The following is a 16,969-nucleotide window of genomic DNA, read 5'->3' on the forward strand; positions in this document are numbered from 1 at the left end:
TTGAGATGTTTAAGCCTTTCTTCTATTATCACAATTGCCGAAAATATGTTTGTTCCCCCCCCCCAAATATTTACATATGTAGAGTCTGTCATCATAGCATCCATGAGAAAATTCTGATCCTTCTAGATCGTGGATAATTAAAATTATCTGTCTGGAAATCTCAAGTTTTAATTAATGTTTGCTCAGGCATTTGCCCAATGTAATCAATACCAATTGCAATACTAATTGTATTGAAGTTTGACCTCCTGGTGTGAACTTTCTGATATAAATGTGAGCTGTGGAAACAAAGGTATGCATTATGCAGGCACACTAAGGAAGTAAAAGAACATCTACAAATTGAGCAGGTACACACATCTCTGGACCCATGTATCAATATAAAATGCTTACACACGCAGTTCCCAAGTTACAAAGAAGATATGTTCTGCAGGTTTGTTCCTACCGTTTCCCCCCGAAAATAGGACAGGGTCTTATATTAATTTTTGCTCCCAAAGATGCGCTAGGTCTTATTTTCAGGGGATGTCTTATTTTTCCATGAAGAAGAATTCACATTTATTGTTGAACAAAAAAATGAACATTTATTATATACTGTACAGTAATTGTCATCACAAACCAGCAGAACTAGACAAACTGTGAATCCTATCAAGAATTTCTAGTTACTACCACTATTTCCATGTACAACAATCTATGGTACGTACAGTTACCGATCCTGCATGTTCTGGTGTTCTGTTCGATGGGCATGCTTCCAAACAAAAACTTTGCTAGGTCTTACTTTCAGGGGAGGTCTTATATTTAGCAATTCAGCAAAACCTCTACTAGGTCTTATTTTCTGGGGATGTCTTATTTTAGGGGAAACAGGGTAAGTTGAATTGTATATAAGTCAGAACTGATACATTTTAAAAGTGAAACTATAGCCATATATAGAGAGGGGGGGAGGGAGAGAGAGAGAGAGAGAAAGTGAAAGAGAGAAAGAGAAAGTCAGACTTTGTCCATCAATACCCCAGGCAGCTTTGTCGCAAAGAGCTGGTGGACCAGTAATGGAGATTACATGATGTTGTGCGATAGGGAAAGGTGGCAGACCTGTTACTGTGAAGGTCTGCCAACTCAGTGCAGTGAAGTCCCTAGTTTACTTTTTTCTCTCCAATATTTCCTATTTGTGTTATGCTTTTTACATTTAAAGCATGAGGGCGGGAATGGTTTTATTATTGGTCTTTAGAAACAGCTCCAGCTACCCTGCAGACCTGGCCCAGAAATCACATGTCTCAATCTACAGCAAGACACTGTTTGTCCCCTGCACCTGATGTTCAAAGCAATATAGGATCACACTGGGAAATTTCAGCTTCAGATGTCAGAGATATAAGCAAGCAGAAAAATTAAAAAGGACATAGTTTTTGGATTTACATGCATTGGCAGTAACAGTGGCTCTCGGTTCCTTTGCTAAAATGAAGAAAATACTTGTAAACATTTGATGAATACACAACTGCTGGTTCAGAATTTATCAGTACATTTTCAAGCTGCCCATTTTTCTGTTCTCAACCGTTGTAAGAATTGCCCCAGTCAACCTTCTATTCTGGTAAAGAAACCTGAAGGCTTCGCTTTCTCATCAGTAAGTTCAAAGGCAGTTTGAAAGCAGAAAATAGGTTTGCCTGATATCACTGAACAAAATTTGCAAGATTCTAGTTCAGATAAGAGAACAGACAATTATAGTATCTTCTCATTTTTAGTTCACTCATTTAACTATTGAGAAATCTGCTACACTAAAGACTGGATGAAATGCAGACATATTTTTAAACATTTTAGTAATCTTCAATGGGAAATAGAGTAACAAAAATTAGAATAATTCATAAACTTATTCTGGTTGTTCAATCACAGGCTCCCGCTATTGGATGTGGTGGTTGGGGTGGATGCTGTGTGAGGAGCTAGTAAACAGTTCCTTGTGAAACATCCAAGACATATATGCACATAAAGACAAATTGCATTTGCTTATGTAAGCAATAAGACCTATGTTAATAAAAATATCAGTCATCATATAATCCTCATGAAACTGAGTACCTAGAAGGGGGGGGTCTTGCATTCATATACTTTAAAATATGGGACATAACTGCTTTGTGAACACATTTTGCTATTCTAGAAACCAATTATTAAAACTCAAGGCCAGCAAAATAATATGTACTATTCTGCAAACAGACAAATGGATAAACCAAGACAACTTGCGTTCACCAATAAGGAATGTCTGGTTTGGTCATAGGAAAGGGTCTTAGTGAGACCACTGGTCAATCTAGCATCCATCTTTGACTGGAGGAGGAACTGAAGAGTGTCACTCCTAGCCCTACCTGGGCACACCTGGCCTTTGGTCCTCACTGAGGGTTTCCCATCCAAGTACTGAAGAGACTCAACCATATTCAGCTTCTAAACTCAAATAAAAGCACATGTACCCAGGATTGTGTAGTTCTTATATAAGGAATCCCTCTGAAATTAATTAAGTAGCTTTACCACTTTTGAATAAAAAGCTTTGCTATTTAAAAATAGCATTTGTATTAGAACAAGAAACCCTGTGTACAGTCACTATTCTTTTGCACAAATTCCTTACAGTATCAACGCTAAAGAAGCAAGGAATTTTTTAAACTAAATGACATTTTGGGATCACAGCTGCAGATGGCAAACAACAGTACAGAAAAAAGGAAGGTGGGTATGGTTTCCACTTGCAAATTCCTAATTATATGACAGAGTTTGGCAACTGAAGGTCGTATTAGCTCTCCAGGAAAACCCTGAAGGCCACACCCGCTACTACACACAGACACACATAGAAATCACCCCAACTGCCACCCAGAACCCTTCAGGAAGCATGTTTTTTTTGGGGTCTATATTGGACCTAGATAGCTTTCTGGATATAGGCCAAAAACATTTTTGAATTTTTTTTTTTGAAAATTCCAAAACCATACATCATTTTCCTTTTTTTCTGAAATAAGTGTTGGGAGTTTATGGAAAAGATGCACATGTACACATATATTAAGGTGCACATTTGAAGATGTCCGAAGGGGTCAAAAAGCTGGTCTGTGGTGACCCTGCCCAAAGTAAGGCTGATCAACATTGTGCAGTCTCACATTAGGTTGTTTTGTTGTTGTGAGAGGAATACTGCAATTTAGAAACACAGGATGCCACATGATGGTCAAAACTAATGTAATGTAGTCACACACTCCACTGTTGTGTCTGGATGTTTGAAAAGGTAGTGGGGTCTTGGCTAGGATATAAAAGATCTCATTTTCAGTCGCCTTCGAGTAGACATAGACAAATTTCTCTGAAATCCAGGAAAGCTACTGCAATTGTTGTAGAAATACAGGCTAGACAGAACCATGGTCTAAATCAACATAAGGTAAGCTTACAGAAAAAAGGACTGTTTTCATAGGGACTGCAGCATCCCGCATCTCTGCTATAATAATTAGAAATAAAGTTTCCTTGTATGTAATCCAGTTCAGTATTTTGACCCCAGTGAGGAGAGCTCCAGACATAGTAGAAATGCTGTCCATATGCCCAAATATAATTGTTGGGCATTCTAGAGTAAAAACAAATGTATTCTTAACCCCTGGGGAGTTCTAAGGGCCAGAAAAACACTCCTGTAGGGAACATGATGCCTATGGCCTAAACTTTGCCCTCTCCTGCTCTAATGCAATGAAATCCAAACAGACTACATTGAAATCTCTTTTCATTTTGCATGACTTTATTTTTGTTCCAGGTGGATTTGTTGAACAACTGAATTGCGTATTTTTACTGGTATAACCACTGAGGGAAATATAAAGTCATTATTGGTAATGTCAGTAATAATAATTGACAAGTAGTCATTCTTGATCTCTTATCTGCAATGTGGAGCCCTCGATGGTGCAGCGAGTTAAACCACTGAGCTGCTGAACTTGCTGACCGAAAGGTTGGCAATTCAAATGCGGGGAGCGGGGGGAGCTCCCGCTGTTAGCCCCAACTTCTGCCAACTTAGCAGTTCAAAAACATGCAAATGTGAGTAGATCAATAGGTACTGCTCTGGCGGGAAAGCAGCGGTGCTCTATGTAGTCATGCCAGCCACAGGACCTTGGAGGTATTTACGGACAACGCCGCTCTTCGGCTTAGAAATAGAGATGAGCACCAACCCCCAGAGTTGGACACAACTAGACTTCATGTCAAGAGAAAACCTTTACCTTTACCTTATCTGCAATGTACTACTCATTCGCAGAAATTCTTAAACCATTATTTGGTGAATCCATACCATGTTCTCCATTTTTCTTTTCAGAATCATCAAGCCTGTTATTTTCCCCAGCTGCTATGTTTGGGTATTGTTTCATCAATTGTAGCAGCTTGTTCTCATAGGTAGTCCTTGTGGAAGCTAAAAGAAGCAGGCCAGAAAACAAAAGCTTTAGTACAGGCTTGTTATACTGTACCCAATGAACTAAGATTTCAGGAGACTGTATGTGCTCAGAATGGTTGACAGCACTGGGGAATCTTACATACCACTAAGCCCCATTCTGTTCTCAAAGCATCAAATCCAGACACACAGTAATTCCAGCTAGACTAAAATTCTACTGCAGCAGCTTCAATAATTTATGTCTGTTTGGATCTTATAGTGTTACTTGGTGCATGAACACTGATATAATTTTTCCCATTCAATCTTTTCTTTTTCAGGCTATGCATACTTATTGCTTGAACTCACCTTTTCTTTCCTACCACTGACTCTCTTCGTTGTCTTCTAAGCCGGTTCCAATTTATCTACATGGATGGGATGGGGGTGGGGACACATGTTTTTCTGTAGACGCTGATGACCTAGACGTAAATCCCTAGCCAACCTTGCAAATGTTGAAGATGACAGGAGTTGCATTCCAACATCATTTGAATGACCATATAGTCTCCGGCCCTGCCCTGTATCATTCTTATTCTGTAGTGTCCAATATTGGACACAACACTCCAAAAATGTATCGGGTGTATTTCTGAAAACTTTAAAACTATGGTTCTGTCAATGCAGGCTAAATATTCATTGGTCTTATTGCAGCAACTTTACACAAATAAGTCAAGTTTAGCCATTCACTAGTTTTGCATATCCTTCAGTGCAGAATTTTGCATTTATCACTGAGCAATTTCAGTTTGTTAGTCTTGGATATCTATCTGCTAATTTCTTCTATAAATGTTTGTACTAATGGTAAAAAAGGAGATGTGGCCTCATAATAAGTTTCCAAATTTCTTCTCCAGACTACTGTATCAATAAAACTTGCAACTATTTGCCAGTGGCTAACCAGTGACAGCTAGGGTTTGTGACTGGCATCAGACAGTATTGTTCACTGTAATTTATACATTGAACGGGGGAAAGCAGAGTTACCCTAGCTACTACATTATTAGAGGAAAGCTGAGCTCTCTCCCCTTCAGCTAGTGATGGATTGAATGGTGGCAGTGGTAGCAAATATGGCTATAGAAATGATGGTGGGAAAGGAGTGTTAGAGGGAAAATAACGAGACTACAGTGCTAAGTAGTAGGATGTAGAAGAGGATGAAAGAAGGTGCTAGGGAAATATTTGCAACTGCTAATTTATAGACAAAAGAGAACAAGGCTTCAGCACTCTGAATGGTTTCTTTTCCTACCCCAAAGGACCATCAAAAATCAAGTAAATCTATTACCAAATGTGTACATTTGCAAATATAAAATGTACAGAATGTAATCTTTCTTGATGGCTACTGTGGGTTACTCAAATGATATCATGGTTTTTAGCATAGAAATTGTACAAGCTTGTTTACATTACCTAAACAAGATGTGTATTTTGGAACATATTCAAAATACCTGCAGGATAATACAAATTAGGAGTCTGAATAAATAAAAGCATATGTTCTACAGCAAGAGCTGAACATCCGGTCCTGCGGTACAGAGGCATCTCAAATCATTTATACCTACCTGGTTAAAAATAGCGTGACCCAGACTGGGATTGTTTTAAGAAGTAATTAATCACTTCTTTTTACCAGCAAGATTTAATTTCAGTCCCTACCTACATATTGGGTTCTGCTGACCTTTATCCCTTTCAACCAGTTTAAATCATCATTAAAGTGATGCATACGTAGTATCGGTCCAGCATTGATTCCATGTACAGAGAGCTGTTCCCGTAATTCGGTGTCATTCAGAGAGCGAACTTCAATCTCATCTTTGGAAGCTTGTTCTACAGAGTCTTTTTCTTTGCTTTCTATGCGCACATCTACGGTAACCGTCTCCATCTCCTAATGATACAACCTATAAAACAGGATACAAGATCAGTTAAGAATGTTGTTTTAATGAAGTTTTCCATCAACCCCTGTTATATCTGAGTGGTAAACATGATTTAACTAAATTATTGCATCTGGATTCCTACTAATCTTGGAAAGATTTGTACATGTATTTTCAGAACTATCAATTGAACAGTACCATGATTTGTAATATCAAAGCATTAGTAAAATCATTATTATTTTATAAAGTGACATATTCTTTCTGAAACAGAAGCAAAATGGTTCTATCTGTCAAATCAAATAATATAGTTTAAGAGAAAAACAATTATTTTTAGCTTGACAATGAAGACAGCTGACTGGAGGAAAATCAACTCATCTGGGATATGGTGCTGGACAACAGTGCTGCAAATATCATGGATGCCTTCAAAAGGCAAGTTAATAAATCTAATAGTAAATAAGACTCAACTCTGAAAGCCAAAATGATTAAACTGAAGCTCTTGTACTTTGACATATCAGGAAATGACATGACTCACTGAAAAAGCCAATGAAACTGATTGAAGTTGAAGGTAGAAGGAAAAGAGGAAGACTACATTACAGGTGAATTGACTAACTGAATAAAGGCACCCACAGCCCTGAGTTTGAAAGACTTGAAAAGGTCTGTTTATAGTAGGATCTCTTGGAGGTCATTCGTCCATAGGGTTGCCATAAATCAAAGGGGATTAGATGGCACATAACAACAAAGCTGTGTTAGTCTACTGCAGTGAATAAGTAAGCACCTTGCGGTAATTTTAAAATGATAAAATTTGAGCATTCACTTTTAAAGGTAATTTTTTAGAAATATGACTAATGGATATAGATTTATATGTTTTGGAGTAGACCCAAACTTCAAACTTAATGGGGTACAAATCTGACTTTAAGTGACCCTCAATCTCATGTGTCATCAGTATTATTAAATAGGAAAAAACAAATACAATGAAGACCCCAGCTAGGCAGCGTTTGTTACTGTTCTTCCCATTTCCCTTTTTTAAAATATCCAAATATTATTTTGTCAGCATTTACAGCTATATTTTTAAGAATTCTGCTCTTACCTAAAAGATTAATTTTGTTAAACTAATAATTCACTGATCACTTGAGTTGAAATAGCTAAAATGGCTGTGTCTGGTCTTTCACCTCTCTGCTGTTTCAGAGGGTTGCTGATTGGACTCTTTTCTCTTTCCCTCTTCCCTTCAGATGAGCAATTTTATTATTATTATTATTATTATTATTATTATTATTATTATTATTATTATTTTTGCAAAGGCTCTCTAAAGCAGTGGCCTGTTACTATGCTATTGTTGAGCTTGGAAATATCAACTTTCCCCTTCCTTCCACCCCTCAATTTAATCTGAGATTGATGGTGGCACTGACAAACAGAAGAACATAAGACCAGAAAAAGAGGAGGAGGCGTCACTAAAAGGTCTCTTCTATTGGAATTCAGAAGAAGAAATATAGCTTGTAAAATGCTTTTGATGTCTTCACACATAGTCTTAAACATGGAGGAGTTGGTAGTGCACTCATCTTGAAGAGGGAAGTAGGCAAACCCTGTCAGCAATAGTTGACATTTGATCTTTTCAGGCATAGGAATGTTATCACTGGAACTTACATTTAATACTAAGGCTGCAAAGAAGGTTAAAAAACATTTCAGAATTTATGCTAATGCAATAAGACTTGAGTGTTGTTTTTTAAATTTTAAATATTCAGATTTTCTGAGATATTAGAAAAAAGGATTATAGTGTACAAGAGGAGAGGTAATCTATTACTGTCCACAAAGACTTATTTCTCCTACACCCAACCTTCTACTTTCATCTGTGCCTTGTTAAACATAGTACTTGGGCAGGGAAGTAAGAGAAGCGACATTAAATAGTATGGGTAACACTGGTACAAACTTCTAGTGCAGTTAACCTCTTGTTAGCACCTAGAATAGTTGACTATCCGGCTTCAAGTCAATTCCAATGTAGGATTTTCTTGGCAAGGTTTAGTCAGATGAAGTTTGCCATTGCCTTCTTTTTAATAATAATAATAATAATAATAATAATAATAATAATAAACTTTATCTGTATCCTGCCCCTCTGCTCAAGGGGACTCGGAGCAGCTTACAGCAATGTAAAAATATATACAAGGTAAAGGAAAATAATGATAAGCTACAAAAGTGTGTTTAACCCAGTGGCGCAGTGGGTTAAACCGCTGAGCTGCTGAACTTGCTGACCAAAAGGTTGGTGGTTCTAATCCAGGGAGTGGCGTGAGCTCCCGCTGTTAGCCCCAGCTTCTGCCAAACTAGCAGTTTGAAAACATGCAAATGTGAATAGATCAATAGGTACTGCTCTGGCGGGAAGGTAACAGCGCTCCATGCAGTCATGCCAGCCACATGACCTTGGAGGTGTCTACGTACAACGCTGGCTCTTCGACTTAGAAATGGAGATGAGCACCAGCCCTCAAAGTTGGACACAACTAGACTTAATGTTAGTGGAAAACTCTTACCTATAAAAGTGTGATTTGCCCAGGTCATCTCTATGGCTGAGCTGTAGAACTTACTGTTAAATTCGAAACTCAAATCACCATGCTGGCTTATCCAGTTCATATGTTTTTTATTTCAATGTTATACACAAAATAAAACTATCAGCTATCCCAAATAGAAACTAATGCCTATTAAATATTAAATAATCATAAAGTAACAGGTAAGGTCCATACCAGGCCCGTAGCCAGGATTTTGTTTCAGGAGGGGCTGGGATTTTGGTTCGGGGGGGGGGGGGCTGAGTCTGAGCAGGAGAAGGTCTACCCTAGCAAACTTTTAGTATGGTTATCCCAAAACCCCCATGCATATGGGATATATTGAGCATGGTGATCAGATCATGATATGAATAAACATAATAGTTTACATAATAAATGTAAGGCTTTCTCACAGGCCATTCCCCCCCCCCCCCCCCGGCTACATGCCTGGTCCATACAGAGAAATGCAAACAGGTTGGATTAGAATTTAAGACACTACAAAATACATGGTATTGTATTTTCAGAATTTCAGATTATACAGTTCTTTAAACTGAAAATCAGTCAACTCTTAGCACTAAAGAGGGAAGAATGTCTCACAGTGGGCAGGAGGAATAGGGTTAGATAGTTTGAGTGACTTGAAGCATCCTCCCTCTATGTCTACCTACCTTGACCAATTTGCGATGTAAATGTCACTATCTCCTCCTCTTCTAGGAGTCCCCTCTCGACCTTCCAAGAGAGAGATAGCTTAGATCAGCACCCTGAGCAACTTTCCTGTCTTAGAATGGAGTTCCAACAATTAGGCTCAGTTTCTTTCTCCTAGCATTTGCTCCTTAAATCAAGATTTCTAACTGCTGAATACACTCCTAACACTTTAAACCACCTAGAGGTCACCAATTGGCAAGGATGCTTCTCCAAGAAGAGGGAACCTTCATCAATGTAGTGTCATATCCACTTCCAAAGTTCCCTTTCTTGGCCTCCAAATGCACCACACGTACAAACCAACAGTAGTGTTTGAGTCCCCCAAGTAGAGGGGCCTCCAGAGAAAAGTCTGGTCCAATTCCTTGCCGATTCCTTGAAATGGCATTGGATCAGACAGACGTATATAACACACACACACACACACACACACACACACACACACACAGAAAATGCGAGAAAGAGAAACCACCTCTCGTCCCTTTCTGTCCTTGTTATTGTCATGATTGAAACCAGCTGGGGCCAGAACATAGAGTTGTCAATGGAAAGAAATCCTGTATTTTATTTTATTTTTTATCGTGTCAGAAGCGACTTGAGAACATACCGCAAGTCGCTTCTGGTGTGAGAGAATTAGCAGTCTACAGAGATGTTGCCTGGATGTGTTAGTTGGGAGGCTTCTTTCATGTCCCCGCAAATTACAGCTGACAGATGGGAGCTCACCCCGTCTTGCAGATTTGAATCGGCAACCTTCAGGTCAGCAACTCAACATTTAGCTCAGCAGTTCAGCCAGCACAAGGGTTTGACCCATTGCGCCACTGTGGCTCCCTGTCTTTTTAATAGCGGTATAGAAAAGGGAATTCCAGCAGGTGTGCTTATCACATAACCAAATTACAAGCAATTCCTGTTAAAATTTCTACTGCTACACTATTATTAAAGGTAAAACAACTGTTATCAAACAATTCCCTAATCTCTTAAAAATTCATTTTAAAATTACTATTTATTTACACTATCTTTATCCCACCTTTCTCCCAATATGGGATTACCAGTTGCTAGCAATAAATATAAAACAATCCAAACTAAAATGCAAATGCACTAAAATATATAACAACTTAAAAAACCAAAACTAAACAGTAAAGGTATTGACTGCATACTTGGGTTGTTCAAGCCATTGAATATTAAAAGGCATTAAAAACTACACAGCCACCCCAAAATCCCAATCACACTATCCTCCATCAGTCCATATCTGTGTGATGGAATGCATCTATATAGAATTAATGCAATTTGACATCGCTTTAACTGCTATGACTCAATGCTATGGAATCCTGGGAGTTGTAGTTTGGTGAGGCAGAGAAAGCCAAAGACCTTGTAAAAGTACAACTCCCAGCATTTATTTATTTATTTATAGTATTTATATTCCGCATGTTCTCACCCGAAGGGGACTCAGGGCGGATCACATTACACATATAGGCAAACATTCAATGCCTTTTAACATAGAACAAAGACAAGACAAACATAGGCTCCGAGCGGGCCTCGAACTCATAACCTCCTGGTCAGAGTGATTCATTGCAGCTGATTGCAGCTGGCTTGCTCTCCCGCCTGCGCCACAGCTCGGGCCTTCCAGGCATTCCATAGCACTGAGCGACAGCAGTGAAAGTGGTGCCAAACTGCCTTAATTCTACAGCATCCTTGGTCTCTCTAGGGAGCGAGTCTGGGAGCAGTCACTCTTATAACACACATTAAAACCTATTTTGCTTACATGTAATACCCCTAAAGGCACTGGGTCCCATCTGATCTTGGAAGATAAGCAGAGTAAGCCCCCATTAGCACTTGGATGGGAGACAACCAACAAATATCAGGTGCTGTGGGCTGTATTTTAGAGTAAGGATCTGGTCAAACCACTTGCTTAAGGCCCCTTCTACACAGAAGAATCAAATCCCACATTTTCTGCTTTGAACTGGAATATATGGCAGTGTGGACTCAGATAACCCAATTCAAAGCAGATGTTGTGGGATTTTCTGCCTTGATATTCTGAGTTATATGACTGTGTGGAAGGGCCCTAAGAAAGCCATATTTTCAGGTACAGTAGAGTCTCACTTATCCAACACTCGCTTATCCAACGTTCTGGATTATCCAACGCATTTTTGTAGTCAATGTTTTCAATACATCGTGATATTTCGGTGCTAAATTCATAAATACAGCAATTACTACATAGCATTACTGCATATTAAACTACTTTTTCTGTCAAATTTGTTGTATAACATGATGTTTTGGTGCTTAATTTGTAAAATCATTACCTAATTTGATGTGTAATAGGCTTTTACTTAATCCCTCCTTATTATCCAACATATTCGCTTATCCAACATTCTGCCGGCCCGTTTATGTTGGATAAGTGAGACTCTACTGTAATTTGAAGACAGGAGGCCCTTCCACACAGCCATATAACTCAGAATATAATGTTTTGAATTGGAGTATATGCCTGTGTTGACTCGGATAACTCAGCCCTTTCCCACACAGATGAATTAAATCCCACATCATCTGCTTTGAACTGGAATATATGGCAGTGTGGACTCAGATATTCCAGTTCAAAGCAGATATTGTGGGATTTTCTGCCTTGATATTCTGGGTTATATGGCTGGGTGGAAGGGCCCTCACGCCCAAACAATTTAAGATAACCACCACAAAGCCTCAGAGTCCTTCCACACAGCCCTATAACCGAGACAATCAAGGCAGATAATCCACACTATCTGCTTTGAACTGCGTTATCTTGAGTCCACACTGCCATATACTCCTGTTCAATGTGGATTTTGTACAGCTGTATGGAAAGGACCTAAACTCCCAGTATTTTTTTCTAAATGCAAAGGATGTTTATGGTGACATTTGTTCTCTCTATCAGATCACCTCCCCAAATTACATTGTTCTTAATTAAAATGACTAGACCTGTCCCAATCATCTCTTTCTCGCCATTCTTTAAAGGGTTCTGGGGTGCCCAAGGAAATCCTCCTTTGATGGAAATAGGTTTTATAACCCTCCTCTGGGTGTCCCGCCTGGTCTTCCTTTCCAGGGACTCTGCACTTCGTGAGGTTAGAGGTTCAACCAGGTTACGCCCCATGCCTTTGTTACGTGTCATGAGTTGTGTTTTGACGCTCACGTGGGAAAACCCTTCATTCGCCCGGGCTTTCCATCCTTATCCCTTCTTATTGCCTGTGTTGTCTTTTGGCTGCCGGCTTTTAAAGTGAAGCCTCGGGCAAATAAAGACACCGAAACCTCCCATTTTCCTTGATTTACGGTGTAAAATAAATCCCCTCCCACGAGGGGCATTCTGTGACCCCGACGTGATTCGAACACGCAGCCTTCTGATCTGGAGTCAGACGCGCTACCGTTGCGCCACGAGGTCTCCGGCAAGCTGCTTGGAAGCGAAGCTTCAAGAGTCTCCGGAATGCCTTTTTACGCATGCGCACTAGATCTTCTTTTGTACTATACATAGACTCACCGTTTGGGGGCACGTTATTTCCTCAGCATTCTTATATTTGGCTACTCTTTGCTAAAGGTGAAAATAAACGACATAACTTCAGTGCTTCAACCTCGTTTTTCTCCGCAACCCTACATGAGGGAAAAGGCCCACATGAGGGGAAAAAACACTTGCGGGACCTCCCAGGTTGCTTTGAATGCTTCGTTTTGACGGACAGCTGCTTCATGCCCAGGCAGCCAATTACAAATGAGACCACGCCTCCTCGGGGAGGGGCCTACAGGGAGTGCGAAGCGTGCCAAGTTAAAAGGACCGTTAAGGCGGAATGTACCACCTGCACCTCCCGAAGAGGCGACGTCATCATTATTATTGTCATGCCTCGTCCTATTGAATCATGGGAGTTGTAGTTTCGCAAGGCCTTTGCCTTCTCTGCCAAACAGTGCTGGAACCTCACTGAACTATAGCTCCCATGATCCCATAACATGGCCCAAGTTTGCCCATGCCTGTTATAGATAGATAGATAAATAGACAGGGAAACATTCTGTACTTTCTGTAGACTCTTTAAGGCTACTTCCAAAATACAAGCAGAGATGACTTTTTCTTTCACTTGGCTCCAGTTTTCTAATGATTCTCATCTTGGCAGCTGAACCTCTAGATCCTCTTAGCGCTGATGCTGCTAAAAACATCTGCTTAGACTGAGGATGAGGAGCAGGAAGCTGTAGGTGTATAAAGACTTTGGAAAAAGATGCTGGAATGTCTGTAGTGATATGAGAACAAGCTTGCACCCTGAGCCTGCACATAATTAAAATGCTATTGATTTCAGTGCAATTAGTAATACAACCTTGTACCAACCTGAAGCTCAATTTATTATGACACTAGCTGTGCCCGGCCACGCGTTGCTGTGGCAATGGTGGGATGGGAAATAAAATATTGAGGAATTGGTGGTAGTTGAGGTAAAGGGTAAAGGTTTTCTCCTGACATTAAGTCCAGTCATGTCTGACTCAGGGGGTTGGTGGTCACCTCCATTTCTAAGCCAAAGAGCCGGCGTTGTCCGTAGACTCCTCCAAGGTCATGTGGGTCAAAGCAGATAATATAAGATTATAAATGGGTTATATAGATGTGGAAGGGCCTTGAGTCTACACTGCCATATAATCCAGGGCAAATTAGATAATCTGTGGAAGAGGCCTAAATGAGGCCTAAGTCTGCCTGTCCCCTAACTGAACCCTGGCTGTCCCTTGGCTGAGTTGGTTGCTAGGAGACCAAGTGGGCAGAGATTAGCCCTCTAAACTGGCAGCCATTGGATAAAAACAATTATTGTTCTCCCTCTAATTAGGACTTTATTTTTCTTTTCTTTTTTGTTGTATCAACCTAGAGACGTGGATGATGGGTTGTGTTGTCAAATTTCGAGGTTAGGGGGCCTGTAGTTTTGTTGTTTTGTGGGTTGCCGTGATGCCATCACTCTTTTATATATATAGATGAGATGACATAGGCTAGAGTTTAATTTATTCAGGTACACTGTACTCTTTTGTAAACATATACAGACCCACCCTGTCTGAAATCTTGTACATATGCGTAAACAGCCCAAAGTTAGGAACATCTTAGCCCATCATAATCAATATACATTTTACCATACTTAGCATAGCACAACGGCTTTACAGACACCATGAAACAAGGTGCATGTGCAGTAGAGTTTCACTTATCCAAAATAAACAGACCGGCAGAACGATGGATAAGAGAAAATGTTGGATAATGAGGGATTAAGGCAAAGCCTATTAAACGTCAAATTACGTTATGATTTTACAAATTAAGCACCAAAACATCACGTTTTACAACAAATTGACAGAAAAGGCAGTTCAGTACATGGTAACGTTATGTAGTAGTTACAGTATTTATGAATTTAGTACCAAAACATCAAAATGTATTGAAAACATTGACTAGAAAAACATTGGCTACTAACAAATTGACTACAAATAAAGACAGAATTGCATAAAATGAACTTTCAGTAACAAAATTGTCGGAAATTAAATGGGTAAAATGTTCAGTCCTTGCTGCCTAGAGAAACAACTGTGGATCCGGGCGGGAGGCAGACTGCGTTGGATAATCCAGAATGTTGGATAAGCAAATGTTGGATAAGTAAGACTCTACTGTATAAGTGGAATGAATGGAGTTTGACACTAGTTTAGCTGCCATGGCTCAATGGAATTGTGGGAATTGTAGTTTTACAAGGTATTTATTTATTTATTTTATATACCGCTCTTCTCCCCCGGGGACCCAGAGCAGTCTTACACAATGGCAGAATAATACAAAATGTAGTAAAATCAAACAATCATAAAACAAAATTAAAAGCCAGTATCCTAATCCAATTAAAACAATAAAAACCGTGTGACCATTACAACAGGGGCAGTAGAACTGAGCCAAAAGTCAGAGCCAGTCCATGTTCAACTTCATATTAATCCAAAGAATCCATTAGGTCATATCAGCCCATATCCTAGGATGGCTCAAAGGTTGAGGACCACTGGTCTACAGAGACATTGCCCAAGGGACGTCCAGATGTGTTACCATCCTGCTGGGAAGCTTCTCACATGCCCCTGCAAGCTAGAGTTGACAGATGGGAGCTCACCCCATCTCGCGGATTTGAACTGGCAACCTTCAAGTCAGAAAACCAGCCTTCAGGTTAGCAGACCAGACGGCACAAGGGAATAATCCATTGCACTATCGCGGCTCCTGTCAAGGCAGTTAAAGTGGAGTCAAACTGCATTCATTTGACAGTGTAGATGCACCCAATGTAAGACACAATGTATAAGTTTGCATTAGACAATGGTTTATAAAGGCAAGGCATACTTTCTTGGGTGCCTGTGTATATAGTATATTCCACAGACACCATTTGTTAAAAAAAATGGGTTCGTTTTGTGTGGGTGCAGGATGAACTACTCTTCAGACACAGTTTCCAAAGGACTTGTGTTTAAAGTATTGCAGTTAAAATGCTTCCTAATTAATGGGGTAGATTTTTAAGTCAATTAAAACGGATTGAAATTAATTGTTTGATCTTTCTTATAGAGAATTCCCTTTAATGTTGTGGTGTGACATTTCCTTTTACTGTTCGCCTAAGGCAGTACTCGAAGCAGTATGGTTCTGAATATTCTTTACAAGCAAATGTAAGTGGAAGGGCATGGTTGCGTTTATGTCCAGCCGATGGGCTTCTCATAGGCAGCTTGGGGATTTGCTCTGATACAACAAGGTTCTTGTGTATCCTATATATTCATGTATAAGTCTAGAAATTTTAGACAAGAATCCAAAAAACCTGGGTTGACTTATCCATAGCTCAAGGTGAGTATAGTAACTTAACTCTTATATACTGGAAGTTCCTGAGTTACAAGCATCCGATTTACAAAGAACTCATAGTTAAGAGCGGGTGTGTGTGTGTGTGTGTGAAACAATGGGAAGTGAAAAAAAAAAATCTGCCTCTAAGAAGGAAAATTCACTCCTGGAAGAGTTTTCATAGAAAAGGTGAAGCTTTATCACCAGTTCTTGTTTCCACAACCAGCCATTTTTTTCAAAACCCAATTCTCACAGGGACAGAAAGTGAGGTGAAATCTTCTGAACAGGGACACTGACAGCAATGCAAACACCACAGGGTTGTTAACCCTTCCCCATGGTATCCAAAGCCATCGCTTGGTCTGTCTGTCTGTCTGTCTGTCTGGTGGAATGACCCTCAATATATCCCCCTTTGTGGAATGATCCTCAATATATCCATGAGTCATATCAAAATCTTCAATTTTGGCACCCAAACCTACTCTTGACTTACACATTAGTATATACTGTACTTCTTGTATGCTTCTTGTAATATTTTGGAGGGCATATTCTGCCATGAAAAAGCGGGATATAAAATGATCTAAACCAATTAATCTACCTAATTAATGAAAAGTGCTAACCTTGATATTAAGGATCATTAATTATGTGCCTAAAATGAATTACTCTGCAGTCATTCTTTCTGACGTTTCCAGCTGAAGTTTCAGTAAATGGGTTTTTTTTTATTTCTCTCCTACACTTCTGTTATTTC

At 39.6% G+C, this 16,969-nt stretch overlaps 1 protein-coding gene and 1 non-coding gene across 6 annotated transcripts in view; both read right to left on the reverse strand.

Annotated features, from left to right (window-relative positions):
• The window catches only part of LOC103279610 (uncharacterized), a 28,154-nt gene extending 15,031 nt beyond the window's left edge, over nucleotides 1–13,123 (reverse strand). The window contains exons 1-4 of one of the 5 annotated variants that reach the window (XM_062978572.1): nucleotides 12,934–13,123; nucleotides 9,413–9,473; nucleotides 6,080–6,249; nucleotides 4,253–4,369 (exon numbers count right to left, since the gene is read on the reverse strand). In XM_062978572.1, the coding sequence (XP_062834642.1) occupies nucleotides 4,253–4,369; nucleotides 6,080–6,233 (271 nt within the window). In that variant the 5' untranslated portion in view covers nucleotides 6,234–6,249; nucleotides 9,413–9,473; nucleotides 12,934–13,123. Of the gene's footprint in view, nucleotides 1–4,252; nucleotides 4,370–6,079; nucleotides 6,250–9,412; nucleotides 9,523–12,380; nucleotides 12,528–12,933 lie in introns of those variants that run through there. The other 4 variants (XM_062978569.1, XM_062978570.1, XM_062978573.1 and 1 more) reach the window with 4 other exon arrangements.
• On the reverse strand, nucleotides 12,766–12,837 carry trnaw-cca (transfer RNA tryptophan (anticodon CCA)). The gene has a single exon. It is a non-coding gene; the product is annotated as a tRNA-Trp (tRNA).
• Nucleotides 13,124–16,969: the final 3,846 nt, after the last annotated feature.

Source organism: Anolis carolinensis, chromosome 4 (genome assembly GCF_035594765.1).
Source record: "Anolis carolinensis isolate JA03-04 chromosome 4, rAnoCar3.1.pri, whole genome shotgun sequence".
Lineage (NCBI taxonomy): Eukaryota > Metazoa > Chordata > Lepidosauria > Squamata > Dactyloidae > Anolis > Anolis carolinensis.